General features: G+C 36.4%; 2 protein-coding genes across 5 annotated transcripts; both read left to right on the top strand.

Moving 5' to 3' along the window:
* The first annotated feature begins 7,607 nt into the window (after window positions 1–7,607).
* LOC103988551 (imidazoleglycerol-phosphate dehydratase 3, chloroplastic) lies at window positions 7,608–14,300 on the top strand. Its single transcript, XM_009407110.3, has 8 exons — window positions 7,608–7,918; window positions 8,475–8,599; window positions 9,285–9,389; window positions 9,516–9,608; window positions 11,178–11,252; window positions 11,969–12,031; window positions 12,285–12,394; window positions 13,814–14,300. Exons 1-8 carry the CDS (start codon window positions 7,705–7,707, stop codon window positions 13,839–13,841), a joined length of 813 nt encoding a protein of 270 aa, XP_009405385.2. The 5' UTR covers window positions 7,608–7,704; the 3' UTR covers window positions 13,842–14,300.
* Window positions 14,301–16,431: 2,131 nt separating this feature from the next.
* LOC103988550 (tubulin beta chain) lies at window positions 16,432–22,224 on the top strand. Of its 4 annotated transcripts, none has more exons than XR_010487854.1 (6): window positions 16,432–16,916; window positions 18,480–18,749; window positions 19,387–20,129; window positions 20,405–20,550; window positions 20,912–21,026; window positions 21,492–22,224. XR_010487854.1 is itself a non-coding variant. In XM_009407109.3 (3 exons), exons 1-3 carry the CDS (start codon window positions 16,523–16,525, stop codon window positions 20,058–20,060), a joined length of 1,338 nt encoding a protein of 445 aa, XP_009405384.1. In that variant the 5' UTR covers window positions 16,432–16,522; the 3' UTR covers window positions 20,061–20,231. The 4 variants fall into 4 exon arrangements, 1 of the variants encoding a protein (XP_009405384.1); XR_010487852.1 differs by having other exon boundaries at window positions 20,912–21,675; window positions 21,824–22,224; XR_010487851.1 differs by having other exon boundaries at window positions 20,912–22,224.
* The last annotated feature ends 589 nt before the right edge of the window (window positions 22,225–22,813 follow it).

The following is a 22,813-nucleotide window of genomic DNA, read 5'->3' as shown; positions in this document are numbered from 1 at the left end:
AAAGTGCGAGATTTATTACGACAAAGATCAATAAGGTACTTTCATTATGGTAAAAATTGATAATCCGTAAATCACAAGATTCATCATGCATAATTTCGAAAATCTCATGCATAGAACAAAATTATCAATCATGATATCAAAACATTTATCATTTAAAGCATTCATGATACACATCATATACAATACATCACATACATTATCATAATAAAAAGCATAAGTATTGCTTGCATAATACCAAATCATCATATATATTTTCAAAACATATAAACTCATCATTATATGCATAATTCTAAATCATCATTCATTTTATTTCAATCATTGTTTTAATCATCACTATAACTCATCATGCACAAAATGTAAAATCATCTATACAAACATTTATTTTCAAAATATTTATCACTATTTTCATATATGATAATAAAGTATTCATGATACTGAATATTAAATCAATATTTTTAAGTATTTATCACTTCATGATTGTTGGTATCAAACATTTATCATTTAAAGCATTCATTATACACATCATATGCAATACATCACATACATCATAATAATAAAAAGCATATGCATCATTCCAAATCATAAATATTTCAAATAATCATGGTATTAATCTGTCAAATTGCATCCTGCCATGCATGATCATAACTTTTTCTCATTTTATCATTGTAAACAAGAAAGAATAAGGGAAGAATAAAATAGTATAAAATATTTTAATTATTTAAAGGCTTACAAGCCATAAATCCAATGGCATAATGTCATGAAAGATAAGACATCATGAATTACAAAATACATGATTCATTTTCTCAAATCTCTTCTTTTTATAAATAACAAAAATTATAGGTGTACAAAGAAGAGCTCGTGATTAAAAAAAATCTCAAGTAGTAAATCCAAGAAATCAAGATCATGATTTGAATACAAACTCATTCAAATTCAAATTGTCAAATTCATCAAAATCTCAACATTACTTTCAAGAGATTCAAAATGGTATACATAGATTTATCATAATAATCATCAATATCAATAAGATAGAGAAAATTAATTTTCAAGAAGAAAAAAATATTTTCCTCTTTTTAGTGATACATTTTAAGTGATTGATTTCATATAAGCATGCTCAAGTTTTTCGTATGAAAACCATACATCATGATTTAAAATCGAAAAAAAATATCATCATATCATCAAGATCAAATAATCATAAAAATCATCATATATAACTTTGAAATCTTATGCATAAAAATCGTCACTCATGGAATCAAAACATTTAATATTTTCATTACATCATTGTGTATTACTTCAAATCAAATATGATTTCATTTAATCAAAATCGAGAAATAATATGGAAATCAACATTATACACGCTTTTACTTCTTAACCACATATGATTATATTTTCAATCAAAATCATTTTTTTTGTTTATCATAAAATATGTATTTTTTATTATCATTTTCGAAATTACTAGCATGATCATAATTTTTGTATTTTTATTTTTAAATATGTAATTTTTAAGAAAATTAATTCTAAACTAAAATAAAAAAATATGTCATGAAAAGCATTATGTAATTTCGAAGTAAATTAAGGGCATTTTTATTACCTCATCGTCGAAAGTCGTTAAGGCGTAGTTTGCCATCTCGCCTTTGTTGATTTTCGCCTCATATTCGGAGGAGCTCGAGTCTTCCCAATTTGTGTTCTTCTTCTTGCATTCAAAGCAAGTAGTTCCGTTCTTTTTGTTCTTTAATTTTTGTTTCATTAACTTTTTAAATTTCTTTACAAGTTCAAGTTCACCATCACTTGAGCTTATGCTCGAGTGGTCTTCATGTGTTCTATGTTCCAAATCCTCCATATTCTTTGGAAGGTGGTTCTCAAGTTCTTCATGAGCATGACACGTCATTTCGTAGGTCATTAGAGACTCAATAAATTCTTTGAGAGGAAATGTTTTAAGGTCCTTGGCCTCTTGAATGATCGTGACTTTTGGATCCCAACTCTTTGGAAGGGATCTTAAAATTTTAGTTACTAGTTTAAAGTTAGAAAAACCTTTACCAAGAACTTTGAGTCCATTAATGACATCCATGAAACGGGTGTACATGTCTCCGATGGACTCACTTGGTTTCATCTGGAAAAGTTCGTAAGAATGCACAAGAATGTTGATTTGGACTCTTTCACTCGGCTAGTGCCTTCATGAGTAACCTTAAGAGTTCTCCAAATATCAAAAACCGAATCACAAATCGAAATGTAATTAAATTCATTTTTGTCAAGTGCACAAAACAAGACATTTATAACCTTTGCATTTAAAGCAAAAACCTTCTTCTTCGATTCATCCCATTTGCTCATCAGAAGAGAAGATTTTTGAAATCCATTTTCAATAATATTCCAAAGCTTAAAATCCATGAAAATAAGGAAGATCCTCATACAAGTCTTCCAATATGTGTAATCTGACCCATTAGACATAGGCGAATGTGTAATAGAGTGACCCTCTCGCATGCTGGAGTAAGCCATCTCTCTTGGATATTAAACCAAATATGAGAGTGAGTCTTGCTCTGATACCAATTGTTAGGATCGCAGCGGCATTAAGAGGGGGGGAGGGGGGGGGGAGGGAATTAGTGCAGGGGATGAAAACTTGTAAGTTTGAAATCGATTTCGTAAACGTATAGAGATTTCGATTCGACAAAGGATAACTTAGCTAAAATAGCTCGAGTAAAGGTAGTCAAGAGTAGGGAGATGAAAACCAAACGATTTGCAGCTAAGTAGAGAAATGGTTTAGAAAATTAAACACTCACACATTCAAGGAATACCACGATGTATAGTGGTTCGATCAAATGACCTACATCCATTTTCGAAGCCTTCTTTGATGAGGCTCCCAACTTCCACTAGCAAATCACTTTGAAGGGGAAGGACCAAATACCCCTCTTATAACCTTCTTACAAGTGATTCACACTCTTACAGATTTTTCCAAAGAGAAAGAGGGAGGCGAACACTTAAGCTATTGAAAACAAGACTTTGCTAGACTTTTTCTCACTTTCTAACTTCTCAAAAAGGTGTAATCCCTACTGAGAATTGAGAGATATTTATAGGCCCCAAGAGGATTTAAATTTGGACTCTAAATTTGAATTACTTTTGGGTTTCCCGGTGCTGGCGGTGCCACCGCCTATCAGTGTCAAACACTAACAGTGTACTGGCGATGCCACCGCCGGTCCTCTCGGGTTCTGGGCGGTGCCACTACCTAGTCCGGCAGTGTACTGGGAGTGCCACCGCCGGACCTCTCGGGTTCTCGGTGGTGCCACCGCCTGGACTATTCCAGCTCACTGGTTGGGCTCCAAACTTGGCCCAAATCAGTCCAAACTCGAGCCCAATTGGCTCCTAACCGGGTTATAGGATTAACCCTTAATCCTTACCCAAATTATATGAAAACTACGAAATTTAGACATAGCCCTAAGCAAATTTTTAACCGGCAACGTCGAGTTTCCTTCCAGCGAGCATTCCAGCGAACTTCCGACGGACTTTCGATACACCCTCGGATTTCTTTCAGCGAACTCCCAGCAGGCTCCCGGTCTTGTGGCGAGTTCAACGAGTCTTTGGCAAGTATCCGAACCTTCTCGGTGATCTCCGCGAACCTCCGACGATCTTTCCAGCGGACTTCCAAAAACTTTGGCAAGTCCCCGATTCTTTCTCGGTTGGTTCCGGCAGCACTTCTGACGATTCTTCGGACTTTCGGCAGACTCTCGAACACCCATCAAACTCAACTCCGGTAAACTTGCTTTATGTCTTCAAGTTATCGTAGTTAATCATGCACATGTAAAACACACTTCGATCTAGACAATTAATCCTAAGCATCTAATCAAGTTGTCCGGCATGTCATTGGTCCTTCGACGCTTCGTCTGATTCTTCGACGCATCGTCCTCTCTTGCGGCCTATTGTCCAATCGGTCAGTTGACTCTGCAACTCCGATATCCTTGGCACAATCTCTGCTCTTCTTGGCCCGATGTCTGAATTCACGGCCCGAAGCCTTCTGTCGATACGTCGACCGATCAATCGGCCCGACGTCCAATCTTCTGACATGTTCCTCCGGCACAACATGATTTTTCTGCTATAATTGTCTCATCCTGATCGAAGCATCCTGTGTCACTCAAAATATAGATTAAAATATAAACACATATCAATTGGTTTCATCATCAAAACATGATTCAACGATACTAAATAAGTTGGATCCCAGTGGGGAAAGAAAAACTCCTGCTGTCACAAAGAGTAGTTGTCAGATTAGTAGATGATCTATTTGCGTCAGCATATAAAGTTATAAACTAGATCTCAAAGTTATTTAAGTTGCAAGTTTAAAAATAATTTAACTACGTGGATCTAATTGTATGAGAAGCTTGTTACTGTTATGTATGATTCTTGATCCGTTTTAATATCTATGAACTCATTGTGTAGTGTTTTGTGGATCTTAATTTGATGAAATCAAATAATCTGAATATGTAACTTTTACAACAATGTGAATGTGCAACTTTGTAAATTGCAATATCTGCAAAGATGGTTAAAAAGGAAATATGCAACTTTTTCAATGTATGCATCTATTTTAGATATGGTTGTTTCATGTTGTTCAAACTTTTGCTATAAAGCAAAGCAAATGTTGCATTCACCCTAATGCAAAGGTTTCCGACAATGTTATTTCTCAAATTATTGCTCATCGGTCAGCTGTCTTTGTGAATGTAGTCGTCTTCGTTCTTCTGTAATGATTTAGCTGTTTAAGTGTTCCTTGTTCCGGTTGGTTCACATGCTTTGGAAGTCTAATAAATTGCACCAAGATATATATGTGGATTTAAATATGTTGCTTTGACATATTTGTATGAATCTGATATGGCATTCTTGGCCTTTATGAATACACAATGATTGGGGAAAAAATTCATTATAGAAAAATGATTTACATAAAAACTTTCATGATTCTTCTGATCGATGGCCCAAGTCTTTGGTCTTACGATCATCTTTCTTATATATCTGACCGAAAAATAACAAATAGATTGCATTGTTCAAATACTTTATTGTTCAAATAGTTCCATTGCATACAGCATTCCAATTTGTGAAATTTATCTCTTAATACTATTGTATGGTGTCCTGGATTATTTTTCTTCATGTATGTAATGTTAATCATTACCTAGTTATTGAGCATAGCTAATTGGTTCCGGTAAATCTTATATATGATGAGATCATGATAGATAGAAGTCAAAGTACTTGTCATTCCTCATGAATACAAAGACAATTGTATTACAACTCTATAAATGGACCACTATAGGCAAACACTGTTTGGTGATAGTTTCTCAACGAGATGAGGGTGGTGGTTCACTCTAAAAATGGATTGATTTAGATAATATAATTTAATGTGTAAATTGGATTGATTTAGATAATGTAATTTAATGCTAGAAGAATAATTTCTTTGTCATAAAAAGGACTTTTTATTAATATTTTGATGACTTATAGATTTATATTCTTTTGATAATATTGACTCATTTTGTGGATGGTTGGTTATGACCTAAACTACTATAATGATTCCAGTCCTTTTAACTTTATCATTTTCTCTGGGTGGATGACTAAATATTACTTTTTGGTGATTAATTATTTCCCTTGTGATATATGGTTTTGTATCAACAATATAAATATATGTCTTGATATGATAGTAACATTATTCCTTTATGATCTGGGTGAATCGGATGTGAATAATGAAAATAACTTTGTACTTGTATGCTTGTGGATTGAGTTTTTTTTTGTATTTCATATTGTGCCTATTATTATTATATATAATTTTCAGATATTTTAGATATGATAAACAAATATCAAGTTAGAAACAGGGTCTCCGGTATCTTTTTAATATGTAATTTAAGGGAGAGAATGTATGAAAAAGAATTTCTGATTGGCTATGCTTATATTTTATATCCTGTACAATAGTTTAGTTTGTCAACTTCCAGTCACTCGACAAAGAAGAAAACCTAGCACATTCAAGAGCTGCATCAACTGGCTAATTGGTGCACAAGCTAATCAATCAATGTCATGGCTCAATAAGGTATGAGTATCTTTTCCATGTGTTCTCATAATTAGCATGTTGCATACACTCCATATTTGTTCATCTTCAAGAAGTAATATTGTTCATGGTTGAGCAATTAAGACTTTGGTGTGCATTGAATTCTACACCACTCTATTATTGGATTTCCATTTTCGAAGCAGGCTACATGTACTTGTTTCATGTGAGAGATATGCTTTCACACTCCTTGGTCCAATACAATAAAAATAACATAAATTTGGGATATTTATTGGGATGGTGGAGTACAATTTGACCACACCATTAGGTTGTGTCACTAAGAATTTGACCAAGTAATGTAAGATTAATCTTGCTTTTGAGCTAACACTAGTTGTTGTTGGATGGTTGAGCTAATAGAAAAGTTTTTAGAAGTAAATTAGGTTGGGAAAAGTCTGATGGAATCTGCACATCGGTAAAATTACATACATATATCCTTAGACTATGTTTATATATATATATATATATATATATATATATATATATATATATATTATGCTTATCATTTAAATTTAGAAAATAAGGAGTTTCATAATCATGGAAAGTGGCAAAAGATAATCTTAATATTTTTATTTTTATTTTATAATTTTATTACTATTAAGCTAATATGGTATATTGAATGGAAGATAATGAGAATGGTGTGTATAAAAAAGTTAAATACTAAAATTAAGAAATAAATATTTTTTTGAACTTTTTAAATATATATATATATATATATATATATATATATATATATATATATATATATATATATATATATATATATATATGGGTAAATTTTAAAAAAATTTAAAATTTAAGAAGTTTTGAGATATTGTGACAAATAGTTTAATTTTTTTTTACAATGTGTTTCTTTTTAAAGAAAATTATCATTCTGCTCATGTTGGTCATCGCTCTCTACTTAGCTCATGGTCACGCCTTAGCCCCATCGGTTGCCCTCTCTTTATCGTGCTGACTATCCTCTAGACCCACTTAACGACAGAAGTACAATGGTTGTGTTAGACTCGCAATAGAGGTATAGTCTTCACGGCTAATGATGGGGGCTATAAGCGAGGGTGAATTGCTCTCCCTCCTTCTTTGCCTCTGGCCAACGATGAAGAGGGGGCACAGGAAGATCGATCAATGAGGAATGAATGTAAGAAGATTGTATAATCTTTCCATGGCCAAAGATGACGATGCGATATTGGGCCCTTGTTAGGTACTGATAGATTCCCAGCATTGTGAGGTTACAATGCAAAGGCAACAATGGGTTTGAAAAAAAAAATTAAAATTAAAATTTATTAAGGATAAAATAATAGTTTTATGTAATTAGTGATGCTATACAAGAATTTTTTTTTTCAAACTTGGGATGTTGTCTGAGAAATTCTGAGTTTTTTTTATAAAATTTATCATATACATATATATATATATATATATATATATATAATTTTCGGTTTATTCACAATCCATGATTTTGGTAAATAATTTCAATCCACAGCATTAAAGAAAACCCCCAAAAATTAAAAGAAAAAGAAATCAACCGAGGCGAAGTAAGGTAAACCGAGTTGTGGAACATCAGCGGTTGTAGTCTTCTCCTCGGATGCGGCTCAACCATGCTTTAACGCGCTGCATTGGGCCAAACTTACCGGGAATTCCATTTGCGAGAACACATGAGTCTTCTTTGCCCCAACTCTCTCCCCGCTACCCGTCTCCTCGAAACCCTAGAAATATCTAGGGTTAGGTTTCTCCCCAGTTACCGATCCCGTGTTCCCGATCCAAGGTTTCGCCGCTTTGGGCCTCCGCGTTTCTACCGACGAGCTCCGCTTTCGATGGCGGCCTTCTTGCCGCAGGAAAATAGCGCTCCTGTCGCCGCGCCCAAATCACGTACTTCTTCTCCCTTGGTGGTCTTTTTACTCCAAGATTGGTTCTTTTTCATGTTTGCACTTGAAAAAGCTGTCTTTGCTGAGTTGTTGGCATCTGTAATTCCTATGTTCTATCTTCTTTTGAAATGCGTTTAGATCATCCTTGGGCAGTGCTTTGATCAGTGCTCTCGGATGCAAGTTACATTTGTGGGCCTCGAAAGCGTCGATTTTGTTTGTTAGGTATCAGATTTGACGTTTTATTTCGCGCCAAGTGGGTTTCTTGTTAAGACCACAGACTGAAACCCAATGTGGACATTTGGTTCATGCTGACCCCTTCGAGAGACCATTTCTTGTGTATTTTTCTGGTTTTTGTGCGGTAAAATAAGCTTCTTGATGAAAATCTATTCTGTTATGCATTTTTTGCTTTATGAAGGGCGATATTTGCTGTTATCGTTATGTATTTTTTGTTGGATTGGGTGCAATCAAATGAACTCTTATCATTATTGCCTCTTGTTATCTGCTTGAATGAAACATTGGCTTTGTCTTCTCCTCCTAAAATAAGTGGTTAAAATTTGCAGCTTGTCGAATTGGAGATGTTAAAAGGGTTACAAAGGAGACGGATGTGTACGTAAACATAAACTTGGATGGTTCTGGAGTTGCCAACTGCAATACTGGGATTCCTTTTCTAGATCACATGTTGGACGTAAGCAGTAGATTACTGTTTGTCATGTTATTTGAAGGATGGTACAACTCAAAGTGCAAAATTTCTGATCATTTCTGTTATTGGACAAGCTAAGAGAAAGTGGAACTTCAATGAATAATTTCATATATTTGGCGGAAATAGAGCTATTAATGCAATCTAAATAAGATGGAACGTATGCCCAAGCATAACCAAGCTTCGGCAGAGTTTTTATTGTTTGAATTGTATAGTTTTTGGCCATCTTTAATGATTACAATAAGCAAGCAGTTGGTGTAGCAGAATGATTATGGTAAATTACTTACATCAAAATCTTTAATTTGCAATCTCATCATTTGTAGGTGTGATTACAAGTGCTAAGGTACTATATGTGTCTCCATAAGTCAATAAGTTTAAGCAGAAATGTAATAAAACTAAAGATGCTTATGGTAATGAAGCTTTAATTAAGAGGATTAAATTATGAAAAGGCCTGAACCTTCTTCAAAAAGTTTAACTGAACAAAAATTAACTGTATGTATTTAAGGGTATTTGTTTCACAAGTTCGGTGTATAATCATATTACTAAGATTATGAAAACCATAAATATTTTTTCTTTACTCTGTGATTAGATTAGCACTGGGAACCATTTTTTATTTTTGACCATCTGTTATTTACTATTCTCCATGTTGATTATTTGTGTTTATAAATTGCAGCAACTGGCATCACATGGATTATTTGATCTGCATGTAAAGGCTGCTGGTGACATCCATATTGATGACCACCATACAAATGAAGATGTTGCTCTTGCAATTGGAACGGTTAGAACTAGGAAAACCCCTCATAATTCTCTATCAATAAATTCTTATAATTCTGATTTGAGTCTTCTGCATTTTGTGATATTCATTCTGCTCAAGAATTTGAATACTTGCACATCATGATGGCAGGCACTACTTCAGGCACTTGGAGATAGAAAGGGAATTTACCGGTTTGGACACTTTGCAGCACCACTTGATGAGGCTGCCATTGAAGTAATACTGGTATAGTTTTTCTTCTTGACTAGGAATAGGTGTGTTTCCATAGCCACCAGGTTACCTAAAAGTATTGTTTTGGATCTGCATTCGTATAGTGATGTTGCTTTGCGACAATGGCATTTATCTGTTGCTGGTAGCCTACTCGGTTTTGTAATTTTATTGAGAAATGGTTAAGATAGAGGCCTTTCTTGTAACGGATTATTATGACTATGCTAGATGTCAACCTGTGCACTGTAGCTGGTGAATTCGAGAAACATGTTTGTTTTGAGATTTGGCCCAACAATGACTAAACTTCTTCTAATTCTTGCTCAGTCATAGATTTCGGGTCTCAAGGTCTCCGTTTTGACCTCATAAGAGTAGTTCTTTTTTCTTTCCATGTTGCTGGTTTAAGACACTTAGAAATCAGCATTTCTTGTATTGATTGGCATTGCTAATTTTTAGTCATTAAACAAACTGATTCCATTTGGTCAAATAAGTTTGGTTTTTCAGTTTATTTCGTTCTCTTCAATTTTGAAAAACAAAGTTTTGAGTTGTTTGTTCTAAAAACAACTGACCAAACTCAATAAACTGAACAAAGTTATTTATTTAAAGATTTTTTGAATTTCCCACTTTCGAACCATTTTCAGATTTCAGTTACTTCCGTCTTGTTCTTGTTTACCGGCTGCATTTACTAAGATGTCTGCTACCGTTAAAAATTTAAACTTATGAATATATGATTTAACTGTTTCTGTATCTCCCAGTGAATATGTTATCTTAATTATTCTGCTATTCTTTTAAATAAGATGAAAGAATTTTAAAGGTTCAAAGGGCTTTTGAATTAGCAATCTATGGAATATTTCATAAGCTTTGTCTTGAATTACTTCTCGCTTGCATCTTTCTTCTCCCTATTGTTTATAATTTTTTTTGGACATGGTTTGGCTGCCATGTTTTTTTATTATGCCATTGATGTTGCCCTCTCCTTTCTCTTTATTGGTAAGAATTATGTAATTAACCCTGCTTCTTTTTGCATGCATGAATATGTTGTGTGCACGAATCTAGTCTCTCATTATTTGCTTGCTCTCTGTCTGCAGCAGGCCCTTCTTGAACTTAAATTTTGGTGACATCGCTCTTAATTATTTGAAATTAATTATGCATTATATCTACCAAAATTAGATTTATTTAGAGTCTACGAGTTCCTGAAAAAATATTGGTATTTGTTTGCATGGATTTAGTTGTGAAAAAAGAAATGAATTGCTAGATTTTGGAAAGAAGAATTGTTTGAATTGTGAGGTTCACTCTTAGACTACATGCTACCTTTGCTGGCTTTAACATGTTGTGGATTTTCCTTCTTGAATATCTCATATAATGTTTCAAAATTGACACATACTTTTAGGAAATCTTTCTTAGTTTTGGTATTATTTTTGTTCTCACCTGTACCATCAAGCATCGATTTATTTACTCTCTGAGGGGTTTCTAGGAGCTACTATGGGCTTACACCTTGTGTAGTATCTCTGCTTTTTGCTATAGTTTAGGAACAAAGTACTTGTTATTCCATACTGACAATTGCTGATCTAGATTTTGTGATTGTTACTTCAGGATCTATCTGGTCGTCCTCACTTGAGTTATGATTTAATCATCCCAACTGAAAGAGTTGGGACATATGACACCCAGGTAGCCCTGAGCTGCTTTTGCACTGGTTATTGTGTATTTATAAGATGTTGTATGTGAAAACATAATGCAAGCAACTCCTGTACTTTTCATCATCATAGTTGATCATCATCTTTATACTTGGGAATTATATGGTATTGCTTGCTCCCGTTCATCTTTTTTTTTTCTCTTGGAGATTGATTCATTTATCACTGATTCAGATTGGAACAGAGTGGGGCAACATAGCACTGATATGCTTTCTTCAGCTTTTATATAGTTGATAAATCATTTGTTATTTGGTTCTGATGAATTAACATACCAAAATTAGTGGATTAAATCAAACTTTAAGATTAAGATTTTTCTTGATTCTTACTGGCACATAGCACAATTCGGGAAACATAACTGCATGTACATGATGGCTAAAATAAAGTTTTTACTAAGAGCTTTATTTTATATACTGCTAGAAACTTGTTCACTTAAATCACATATTTGTTTTTTTTTTCAAAAGTCAAATAGACAAGATAATTTTCAGTATATATTGTTTTTGAATTTAGAGAGTGTAACCTTGGTAACTTAGACATTTCTAGGTGGTAATTGTTTATTCATTTTTTGTTAAATTATTTATTTTCACCTATCACTGTATCTAGTTGTTATGTAATTGTTGTTTGCTTTCCTTTAGTGAAAATTTTGTGAATATAATGCCTTGAGCTGTACTAATACACAATTGTAATGTTGATTAGCTAGTGGAGCATTTCTTTCAATCTCTTGTGAACACCTCTGGGATGACCCTTCACATCCGTCAGGTATTATATAATTAATTGTTCAAGCATTTTCTTAGAACTGGTTGGATAGTGTGTATGTATGACCACGTAAACAAGTTGTGACTTTGGATTCTTGTTGCGAAGTTGATTTGTGTGTTAACATCTAGTCATTCTACATGAACTTTGTATCTGACATCTTTTTTTGTAATTTTAAATGGATAAAGATTTTGATTGTAAGCTGAATTGCTGATTCACATTTCTTTCATCTAGATTTAATATCTTAGTAATTGTGCAGCTTGCTGGAAAAAATTCACACCACATTATCGAGGCAACTTTTAAGGCATTTGCAAGAGCTCTTCGCCAAGCAATAGAATATGATTCACGTCGAGGTGGGAGTGTCCCCAGGTTAGTATTTTTCTTGAACCTTCCAAAACTGTGGTAGTGTGTTACCTTAGAAGCGTCCGAGTTGATTTAAGTTGTTTTGAGATTTGAAAGTTTGACATTTCTATACTGTAATTAGCACCGTTTTCTATTTTTAGAAAGTTGAATGACAGAAAAACTTGCACCTTATGGGCGAATGTATTATATTATTATTCTTCTCAAGGAAATCCTGTTATTATTTGGTTTAACTGGTTGATAAAGAACAATTAGTAAAACTTATGGAATTTGAGCAACATATGTTCCCATGGAGATCTTTTCTCCCATCTAACTTAGAGCTGATCTTGCTATGATCCATATTCCATAACCCTGCATTTGATCTCTATTGTAACCAGTAATTGATCGCTGTAAGAGAAGTCTCATCACTTATCATCTTGGGAAGCTTACTCATTGGTGCTGGTCATGTCCTCTTTAGTGATGATACTGAGATGGATCAAACATGATACTAAATGCCTGACTCTACAAAACCTTCATAAATTAAAACTATCTTAGAGCATGTGACATGAGTCTGTTGGTGAAGAAACACAAGTGGCCGACTGATTTATTTGGTAAGGTCTATCTCTGAAGAGCTGAATTGAGGCAGATACTTTGATCGTGACAGTTGTCATCGACAGCCGTGTTTGTGTGCATGAAACGGTCCATCCCATGTAGGCAATACGTGGGCATGCATGCATGAAGCTTATGTATTTGCTTATACTGACATGCAGGGTATGTGGTCATTTATCATTGGCATCACTTGTTTTCCTGTTAAGGTGTCTTGACATGTGATGCCTCTATAGCATAGCATGGCACTTCATATTATGCAAGTTCTTTTCATATTTCTTGATTGTAGGTTTAGAAATCAAATTTGATTTTGAGACGAACTTATTGCCTGGAGCTCATTTGGTCCCTCATGTACCCATATAACACACACTAACACAAACACACCAACAAGTATTATCGTCTCAAATTTTTACAAGCTGCTCTAATATGCAATTTAATAAGGATGATGTTGAGTTTTTTCACTATTGATCCCTGATGTTATGTTTTCCTCTTACATGGCAACCTTAATTAACAGACAACCATCCTCAAACCACTTGTTTCCTTGTTCTAGCCCTCCGTCTGTGGGTTAGCTTATTTGGCTGCATTCATTAACTTTGCTTTCTCGGAGCACCTTTGTTCCAGGGGAACTATTTTCACCTGCATTGTGTGTAACCCCCAAATGGGTTAATTGTTGTTGACTACATGGGGAGTTGGTATAATCTATGCCTGTTAATTTTTCATCTTTGTCTTTCTTAGTTTGATTTTTTCTAATACTAACAATTTATCTAATATCTTCAATTGAATTTGAACAAACACTATCATATACCACCCAGAGCTGATTTTCTTGCCATATGATGATTACAGCTCAAAAGGAGTTCTTTCACGTTCCTAAGGTTTTGGAAACTTATGGAGTCAACTTTTGTTCAAATCCTATGTGGCCTGTGAGGATTAATTTGGTCAACTGGAAAGCGACAAGAAGATTTGTTCAATATCAGCTTCCGGCTTATCCACTCCAGCATGAAAAGGGCATGAAGACATGCAGCATCTGGTTCACTGCATCTCCAGTTTCCTGCATATTCTCTCTACCGTTCAATGCTTTGAAGAACTAGTGGAAATAGTAATATGAATGTTGGCGTAAGGTCAGACCCACATCTCTGTATGTTGATATGCATGCCACACGATGTACCCTTCCGTAAATTGACTTATTTATGATGGGTTGTCATCCAATTACATCATCGTATTTGATACCGAATAATGTTTAAGATTGTCTTTTTATCTTCTTGTTGTACGATGTCACTTTGAACAATGTTATTTATTGATTTTGAAATCCATTTCTCTCATAATTGCTTTATGTCTATCTGCTTCAAAACCAAGTTCTTTTCTTATGAAGTCTGAATACAGGATTGAAAATAGCATGCAAATTGTTCAAGAGCTGGCTGATAAAGGGGCAGATCCTTCAATTGTCAACCGGTACTCGTTTGTCCTCTGCATGCTCAATGGTGGGTTGAACCAGACCATTCCAACTGAAATTTTTCTTGAATGTTAGCTGCTTTCTCTTGCAGCATTTCTGTAATAGGTTTATCTCTACTGCAGTTGATTAAATTGGAGCTAAAAGCTTTATCCAGCTGACTTATCTACTACTCATTTTGATACACAAGGTTGAAATATTAGTTAAAAGAAGAAACTGAAAAGAACACAGAGAAAAAGAATGCACATAAATCATCACCAAAAATGTGCAAATTCAAGACACTATACGGAGGCTTGAGCTGGAGATAGCTTAGAGCCAAGTCCAAAAATGAGACCAAACTTCACATTCCAAGAAAGATGAATCTGACAAGCATCCTCAAACCATCATGGCATCAGTTACGGATATAAGTAAAGAGACTGCAAGTGCTCCATCTTTGTTCAACTGTAGGAAAGTTGCTTGGATAGGCAGGAAGCAAAAAGAGGTCTCATCTGGCTGTAAGGGTGCAAGCAGATGAATAAAAGCTGTAGATCTCTGTATGGTCCATGTGAACCATTGGTTCCATCATGGGACTTGTTATTATGGCCCACAACCCTTTTGGCTCCATGCCATTAGGAGATATATATATATATATATTTATATTCTAGACTTGGATCTTTGTTGAGGATGAGACATGCATCAAAGATTAGGGAAGGCAGTGGTTGGTGAGGAGCAAGTGTCGATAATATTTTGCAATCTAGTGAATTGCTGTTTGTGACGATGGAACAATCGGCTCAAGTGTCAGCAATCAGGCAAAGTTTTTTGTTCTATATTTGCTGGATTATCGTAAGATGAGAGGTGGAAGAGCGTGCAGCCCAGTCGAGCAGCAGGACATGCCAACTACTGCTGTGTCAGTCCCAACTAGTGCTTGGTGACAGGCTCAAATATCTCTCGGAATCCATCCCACATCCCTGTAAGCAATGGAAAACGACTGAGCAAAGTGACAACAGTCTTCCAGGATTGGATCTCATTCTTCACTTCTGTTTCTTCTTCCTTGATATGCTGCTTTCCTAAGTTCAATTTATTTGGGAGTCTTTTCATTTCCTTCCACTTCAAGGAAACCATCAACAGAAGAAGAAGAAGCAATGATTACTGTGCAAACTAAGAAGAAGAAGAAGAAGAAGAAGAAGAAGAATAAGAAGAAGAAGAAAGAGTTCTCACAACTTCAGATTCAGCCTCCGTTCTAACCTTCCCTCTAAACCAAAAGCTGCATGCCACAAAGTTGATCCATCCATCTAGAAAAAGCATTAAAGGAAGCTTCACAGGCCATTGGCAAACAGTGGTGTTCATGCAACTCTGTCCTGTATCTCCTGTTCCAACCCTTGCTGATGGTGCACACATGATCCCAGAAATCAACAGATCACAAACCAAAGCTCTTCGACAACACATCAATGTCTGTCTATCCATGAATTTAGGCACCACAGCAAACTGGACATTGAAGTCCTACCCCATAAATGAATGAATACCAAGTTTCATTACAAGTTTATATATACATAAATGAATACCGAGCACACCAAAAGGCAAAACCAAACAGCTCACCAACCTCATTATTGTCAGAGACAAAACCATACTCTTCCATTCAATACACGACCAAAAGGCATACAAACGACCCCCCACCAAAAATACACATGCAGACGACAGGAATAACGTCTCTCTGCCAACCACCCGGTGGTAACAGCTACGAAACCGCCGAAACCTACGCCTTGTCGTCCCAGTACATCCTTCTTCACATGCTAACCGTCCGTTCCGCCCTCCGGATCGATCTCCACCGTCCAATTCACGGACGCGCCACTTTCCGTCTCCGTAAGGCAGCGCAAACGGCTCCATCCATCGCGGTATCGACGCCCGCGGTGAGAGCACCTAACACCGGCATTCCAGTTTCTGAAGCCCGATGTGCTCACCCTTCGAAAAATCACCTTCGGTGAGACTGATTCGGTGACGGGATTTCGCCGATCCCTTTATAAAAGGCTCCTCGAACTTTTGAACCATCACCTCTCCCTCCCCTCGTCCTCCTCTCCGGCCACCGGGAACCCTAAGATTTAGATCTCCGACGATTTAGATCTCAGACGATGAGGGAGATCCTGCACATCCAGGGTGGGCAATGTGGGAACCAGATCGGGGCTAAGTTCTGGGAGGTGATATGCGACGAGCATGGCATCGACGGCAGCGGCAGGTACAACGGTGACTCTGAACTCCAGCTCGAGCGGATTAATGTTTACTACAACGAGGCCAGCGGGGGTCGATACGTCCCCCGGGCGGTGCTCATGGATCTCGAGCCTGGCACGATGGACTCCGTCAGATCCGGGCCGTTCGGCCAGATCTTCAGGCCGGATAACTTCGTCTTCGGGCAGTCCGGCGCCGGGAACAACTGGGCAAAGGGCCACTACACTGAGGGCGCGGAGCTCATTGATTCGGTACTCGATGTAGTGCGGAAGGAGGCAGAGAACTGTGATTGCTTGCAAGGTACGGTTTCATGGTTCATATTTAGACCAGATCCTTTCTAAAATCTTCTTGATTCTTAAGATTTTATTAGCTATTGTTCAAATTCTGCTAAGCATATGGAAGATTTCATTTGATAATTGCTAACTTATATGTAAAAAATCCTATTTTTGTGATTTCTTGTGGAGTTAAATGAATGCTAAACTACCCCTGTCTGATTTCCATGCTCGACTTCTCTGTATGAATGATCTGACCTTGCATTAGTGGTTAACGAATGCATCATTAAACGTTGTGGTTCTCATCTTCATGCTGGAGAAATTAGGGATGTTGGAATTTTACTATTTTTTTAATCTATTTTGTGAATGTCGTATCTGGTTGTTTGATGTAATGAATCTGAGGTCTTTTTGTTTGTTTTGCTTACGGTATACTTCTTGGAGCTGGGTATGGTTTGAGTATTCGAACAAGGATTTTTTTCTGCAGAATAGTGTTGGAATTCATTATTTCTGCTCTGTATTCGCTGTTGAAGGAAAATATTGTCCCTTGATCTTTATCTTACTCCCAGTTGGTCTAATTGGTTTGATCTTTTTGCTCTTTAGACTTCAACTCTTTTGTATATGTTTATATGGTCCCACGAAGTATATACAATTGTAGAGTTAAACAATTAATATTTTGTCATGTGTAGTTGTGCTGAAAATTTCACGCACAGATAAAAATTAATTCTAGTTGTTGATGTTCATCCGGTTCCTTAAAGCACATGCCTGCACTATGTGAATGCTGGTTTAAAACTAATTAGAAGTAATTGTTGAGATTTGTGGCATGCTTCTTTAGCCAACACTTCAGCGTTCTAGGATGATGAACATTTGGCCAAAATTCTTCTAAAGTTAATTCTTGATCTAGCATAAACTATTATAAGATGTTCATCCAGTTCCTTTAAGCAAATTCCTGCACTATGTTAATGTTGTATAAAACTAATTAGATGTAATTATTGAGATTTGTGGCGTTCTTCTTTAGCCAATACTTCAGCTTTCTAGGATGATGAACATTTGGCCAAAATTCTTGTAACGTTAATTCTTGATCTAGTATAAACTATTGTAAGCTGGAGATGTTTGTAGCAGGAATTATTGAAAGTCTAAGACTTAGTTATTCATTGTCCAACTTGTGCCAACCTCAGAAGGTCTTCTCTGCAAAAGAAAAAGTAAATGAATACTTCAGATAAAGACCATTTGAAGATTTCAAATGATTTGTACAATCTGCTTTTTCATATTGTTCTTCCTTGCAAACTTCAAAGCTTTCGACCTGCAGATACATATGGCTATGTTGAACTAATTTTTGTGTGAGACCAGCGCACATGTTACAAGATGGTTAAATACTAAATATAGTTCTTTTGGCACACACACACACACACACACACACACACACACACACACACACACACACACACACACACACACACACACACATATATAAAATCAAATCTGTTTCAAACATGTTATCTTACTCCTCATGAAGGCAAAGAAAAGCAAGATAAAAAGGCACCTTTTTTCTGCTCTCTGTGAACCTGCTACATCTGGTTAACTTGTTCTGCAGGGTTCCAAGTCTGCCATTCTTTAGGAGGAGGTACTGGTTCTGGCATGGGCACACTTCTCATCTCCAAGATCAGAGAGGAGTATCCAGATCGCATGATGCTGACATTCTCTGTTTTTCCATCACCAAAGGTCTCTGATACAGTTGTGGAACCATATAATGCTACTCTCTCAGTGCATCAGCTTGTTGAGAATGCTGATGAATGTATGGTGCTGGACAATGAAGCACTGTATGACATTTGCTTCCGCACACTAAAGCTTGCAACCCCAACCTGTAAGTGAAAACTATGTTATAAATTAAATCATTTTAATGGTTATTGCACAAAGAATCCCCATATGTTAATATTAAGGAACTTGAAAAACCAGTGGTACATGTTCCTCTCCCATTAATTAATCTTATCTTGTAACTTTAATTTATAACTTGTTTAAGAAACTATTGTACATTTTCCCTTTAATTTCTAGAATTTAGCATATCCTGTTTTACATTAAATATTAATACATAAGCCAATTTTTATCTCCATGCCCTTTGCATGCATGCCTTTGTCTTGTGATGCATGTACCTTTTTTCTTGTCCTTCACTTGTATAGTTCTACAAATTTTTTTTTTTTTCTATCCACAGTAGTGTTTCGTTTTCATCATCCATCAGAACATCTGATAACTCTACTAACTATATCACGAGTCCTTAACCTCGAATAGTGTTTCAGTAGTTTCTCTTTACTTTAGTCAGTTATAGGAACATGAAGTTACATTTCTTCATTGCTTAATACTTGATTTTTAGATTGAATAACTGAAAATAAAATTGTTTCGGAATTCTAATCTTCTTGATGGTACCGAAGAATAATGGTATCAGTACTTTAAATTTAGTCTTCTTATTGCACTTTTATTTATTCATCATCTAATTTATACTTCAGTCGGAGATCTTAATCACCTCATCTCTGCTACAATGAGTGGTGTCACCTGCTGCCTCCGGTTCCCTGGTCAGCTCAATTCTGACCTCCGGAAGCTTGCTGTGAACCTGATTCCCTTCCCCCGCCTCCACTTCTTCATGGTGGGGTTCGCACCACTGACATCAAGGGGCTCCCAGCAATACAGGGCCCTCACTGTTCCTGAGTTGACCCAACAGATGTGGGATGCCAAGAACATGATGTGTGCCGCCGACCCCCGTCACGGCCGTTACCTGACCGCCTCAGCCATGTTCCGTGGAAAGATGAGCACCAAGGAGGTCGATGAGCAGATGATCAATGTTCAGAACAAGAACAGCTCCTACTTTGTCGAGTGGATACCAAACAATGTCAAATCCAGTGTGTGTGACATTCCACCCAAGGGGCTGAAGATGGCATCCACTTTCATTGGGAACTCAACCTCCATCCAGGAGATGTTCAGGCGGGTGAGCGAGCAGTTCACCGCCATGTTCAGGAGGAAGGCTTTCTTGCACTGGTACACTGGCGAGGGCATGGACGAGATGGAGTTCACTGAGGCCGAGAGCAATATGAATGACTTGGTGGCAGAGTATCAGCAGTATCAGGATGCAACAGCTGATGTGGAAGATTATGAGGAAGAGGAAGAGGAAGGGGAGGAAGCTTGAGCTGATTCTCTTTTTCCCAGCTTGGCTTGAGATGGACTTGGTTATGTTTGTACCATGAAGGACATGCTTGTATGTCTCTTTTAGCTGCCATATGGATATTTGTATTCATGTGAAATTTGTGTGTTGCAGCGCTGTGATTGTTTGAATGCCATTTGATCTAAATTTTGTTCATAGCTTTGTCTATCTGATATAAGTTTTTGTCTGTCTGATTTCTTGGATAAGGTAACCTCAAATTCTCCTTAAAGGAACCTTACATCTCTTTTCAGGCATTCTTCTTGGCATTCATGATTGTTAATTTACTGGTTATGTCAGCTAATCTGAAATGTATTCAACCAAACTTTCAGGAACACTGGATTGGCGTCGGACCGGTGTGCGTACTTCGATTACAAAGACTAAGGCTGTGGAGGATTGATGACAACGATGAATTTCTTTGGCAGAGAGCTTAGTGCAAATCTAAAGAGAACTTCTAGCATGCATCTCCACCAAGAAGGTATTTTACATTGTGCAAACTTTCTTCTGTTTTTTCCCGTAGCAGTGTACTATTATTTATTATATAAAGTGCATTCATAAATTATAGACTAGCAATATATATACATTCATAGAGGGTTTGTAGGAGCTAAATACAGCGTTCAATGAAAATTATGAATTTAAACTGTAAATCTCACACTTATCTGAACTACATCTGACAAAAAAGTGACAGATGATAAGGTTGCTGCTTGAGCTATTTTCTGAGACTAGCTGTTCATACTTGAACTTCGGCAGCAAATGCATTGTTCCCAGACTCGTTGTTCAAGTAACTTTTTACCATGTAATGGCTAGTATTTTAATCAATGTGATTAATGTTGTAATAGGAGGCAGGTTTGGATCTCAATCAGTGAGCTAATGACATGCACTTAGTGATCAGTGCTCCTCATGCAACGGAAACACAATCATGGACCATTCTAAAGCTGAGAGAGAATAGAGAAGGTGATCCCTTCAACTTGATCTTTGAGTACATTCATGAGAGGAGGTTTTAGTAAATAAAGCAATATCCATTTAACTTTGTTTATGTGAGAGAACTCAAATCAGATATCATTAATTCTCATAAAGTTTTCTTTGTTTATGCTCCTTTACGTAGTAACAATCTTTGGGATTAGAGCTACTTACATATTTCCTCTTATAATTTGGACCATTTAGCATCGATGTTTCTGTACTTGGAAAAAATTACACTAGAATCCCAATGGCCATGAAATTACTGTATTTGACTCTGTTTGTAACAACGATGTCTATTTCTTTGATGGAAGCTGTTGCATGTGATATCATGTGCTGATTCAACGATTAAGTGAAGAGCAAAATGATCATTTCATGGAATACGATTGTGGTACAAAGGGGCTGGTAGTTTTGAATGGCCCTGTGTTGACTTCACCATGTTGCCCCAAATCTTTCTCCCAGGGTTTGCAGCAAATCTTTTCGCAATCAACAAATCCTCCTCTAGAACATCGCAATGCCAGGTCAGAGTTCTAGCTTGAGTTCGAATACGAATGGATTATGCTATTGTGGTATGCGATTTGCGGTGATGATCTCTTGGACAGAGTAGAACCCTTGGAGGCGGTTTGCTTCATGTCAAATACTACATGTGAGTTCGACGATCAATTATCCTTGCCATTCTTCTGATCTTTTTGTTTATTAGTTGCATAGCTGGCCTTTTTTGACTGGAAGTTGTTGATCCACCTATGCGTGACCATGTGAATGCTGATAACCCGTCCTTGTTTATGCTGTAACAGAAATATGGGGGATGCTAATTTTTTGCTTGGATTGATCCACCTATGTGTAAACGAGCAAACAAATAAATTTCATGTTTGCTGTGAAAAGTAAACATCCTTGAGAAATTATATTGGGAAGCTTTGATCATTTGTTGGATTGCAATGTACCTTATTTGAACAGCTGGTCCAACCGAGAAGGCATCTGCCGATAAAATGTTGTGTGTTGGCGTAGGTTGGGTTTGTCTCAATTCTTAAGTTCTATGTATAGTTCTTTGTCTTTGTCATTGTTAGGTGAGGGTCTAAGGTTGCACTTATATGTGTAATGGATGTCAATTTTGTAGTTGCAAATTTGGATAGTGTCTGAATGTTTGTTGTACCCCCTCTTTAAATGATGAAATGCAATGAATGGATTATTCATTACATGATGGATGCTTCAAGGCAAGGTTCGCCGAACCGTACCGTACCGGCGTTTCGACGCCGGCTCGGTACGGTACGGTACGGCGTACCGAGCGGTATACCGAGGTGTACCGCTCGGTACACTTGATTTTACCGATTTATCCCTCCGAAAATACCTGAAAATTAAAAAAAAAGTTAGGATAGAGTTTTCAAGTTACAAATAAATATAGTAATAGTATAAGTTTAGCAAAATCAATGTAAATTAGATAAAAATAGCATCACATATCTTTTTCGGGCTTTGAGGTAGTCTTGTTCGAGGTTCGTATTTCAGCTCGTTATAGATTGAAATATCTATAGAAAAATCAGTTGAATTGTTAGACTATTTTGTTACAATATAAACTCTAAAATTTAAATAAATTAAATAATCATATATCTAGATATACCTGATTGTTAATTCTACCACCAAAACGAACGACGAGCCTCCACGGGTGGTGGATCGGGGTCCTCGATCCGATACATATCAATATGATACGTTTGTTGGACCCAATCATGAAATTGATCCCATGACATAGTGTATTGATACACCGTATGCCATTGATGCATTAATGTGGTACT

This window comes from Musa acuminata, chromosome BXJ2-6, assembly GCF_036884655.1.
Source record: "Musa acuminata AAA Group cultivar baxijiao chromosome BXJ2-6, Cavendish_Baxijiao_AAA, whole genome shotgun sequence".
NCBI classification, from domain to species: Eukaryota; Viridiplantae; Streptophyta; class Magnoliopsida; order Zingiberales; family Musaceae; genus Musa; species Musa acuminata.
Note: the sequence above shows the minus strand (reverse complement) of the source record. Positions and strands in the feature narration are given on the sequence as shown.

What these genes read in the sequence shown, in the direction of transcription:
- LOC103988551 (XM_009407110.3), top strand. Translation starts at nt 7,705, where the DNA reads ATGAGTCTTCTTTGCCCCAACTCTCTCCCCGCTACCCGTCTCCTCGAA. An exon ending in TTGCTCTTGCAATTGGAACG is followed by an intron (nt 9,390 to 9,515) that starts GTTAGAACTAGG and finishes TCATGATGGCAG; the next exon opens with GCACTACTTCAGGCACTTGG. An exon ending in CTGCCATTGAAGTAATACTG is followed by an intron (nt 9,609 to 11,177) that starts GTATAGTTTTTC and finishes TTGTTACTTCAG; the next exon opens with GATCTATCTGGTCGTCCTCA.
- LOC103988550 (XM_009407109.3), top strand. Translation starts at nt 16,523, where the DNA reads ATGAGGGAGATCCTGCACATCCAGGGTGGGCAATGTGGGAACCAGATC. An exon ending in GAACTGTGATTGCTTGCAAG is followed by an intron (nt 16,917 to 18,479) that starts GTACGGTTTCAT and finishes CTTGTTCTGCAG; the next exon opens with GGTTCCAAGTCTGCCATTCT. An exon ending in AAAGCTTGCAACCCCAACCT is followed by an intron (nt 18,750 to 19,386) that starts GTAAGTGAAAAC and finishes TTTATACTTCAG; the next exon opens with TCGGAGATCTTAATCACCTC.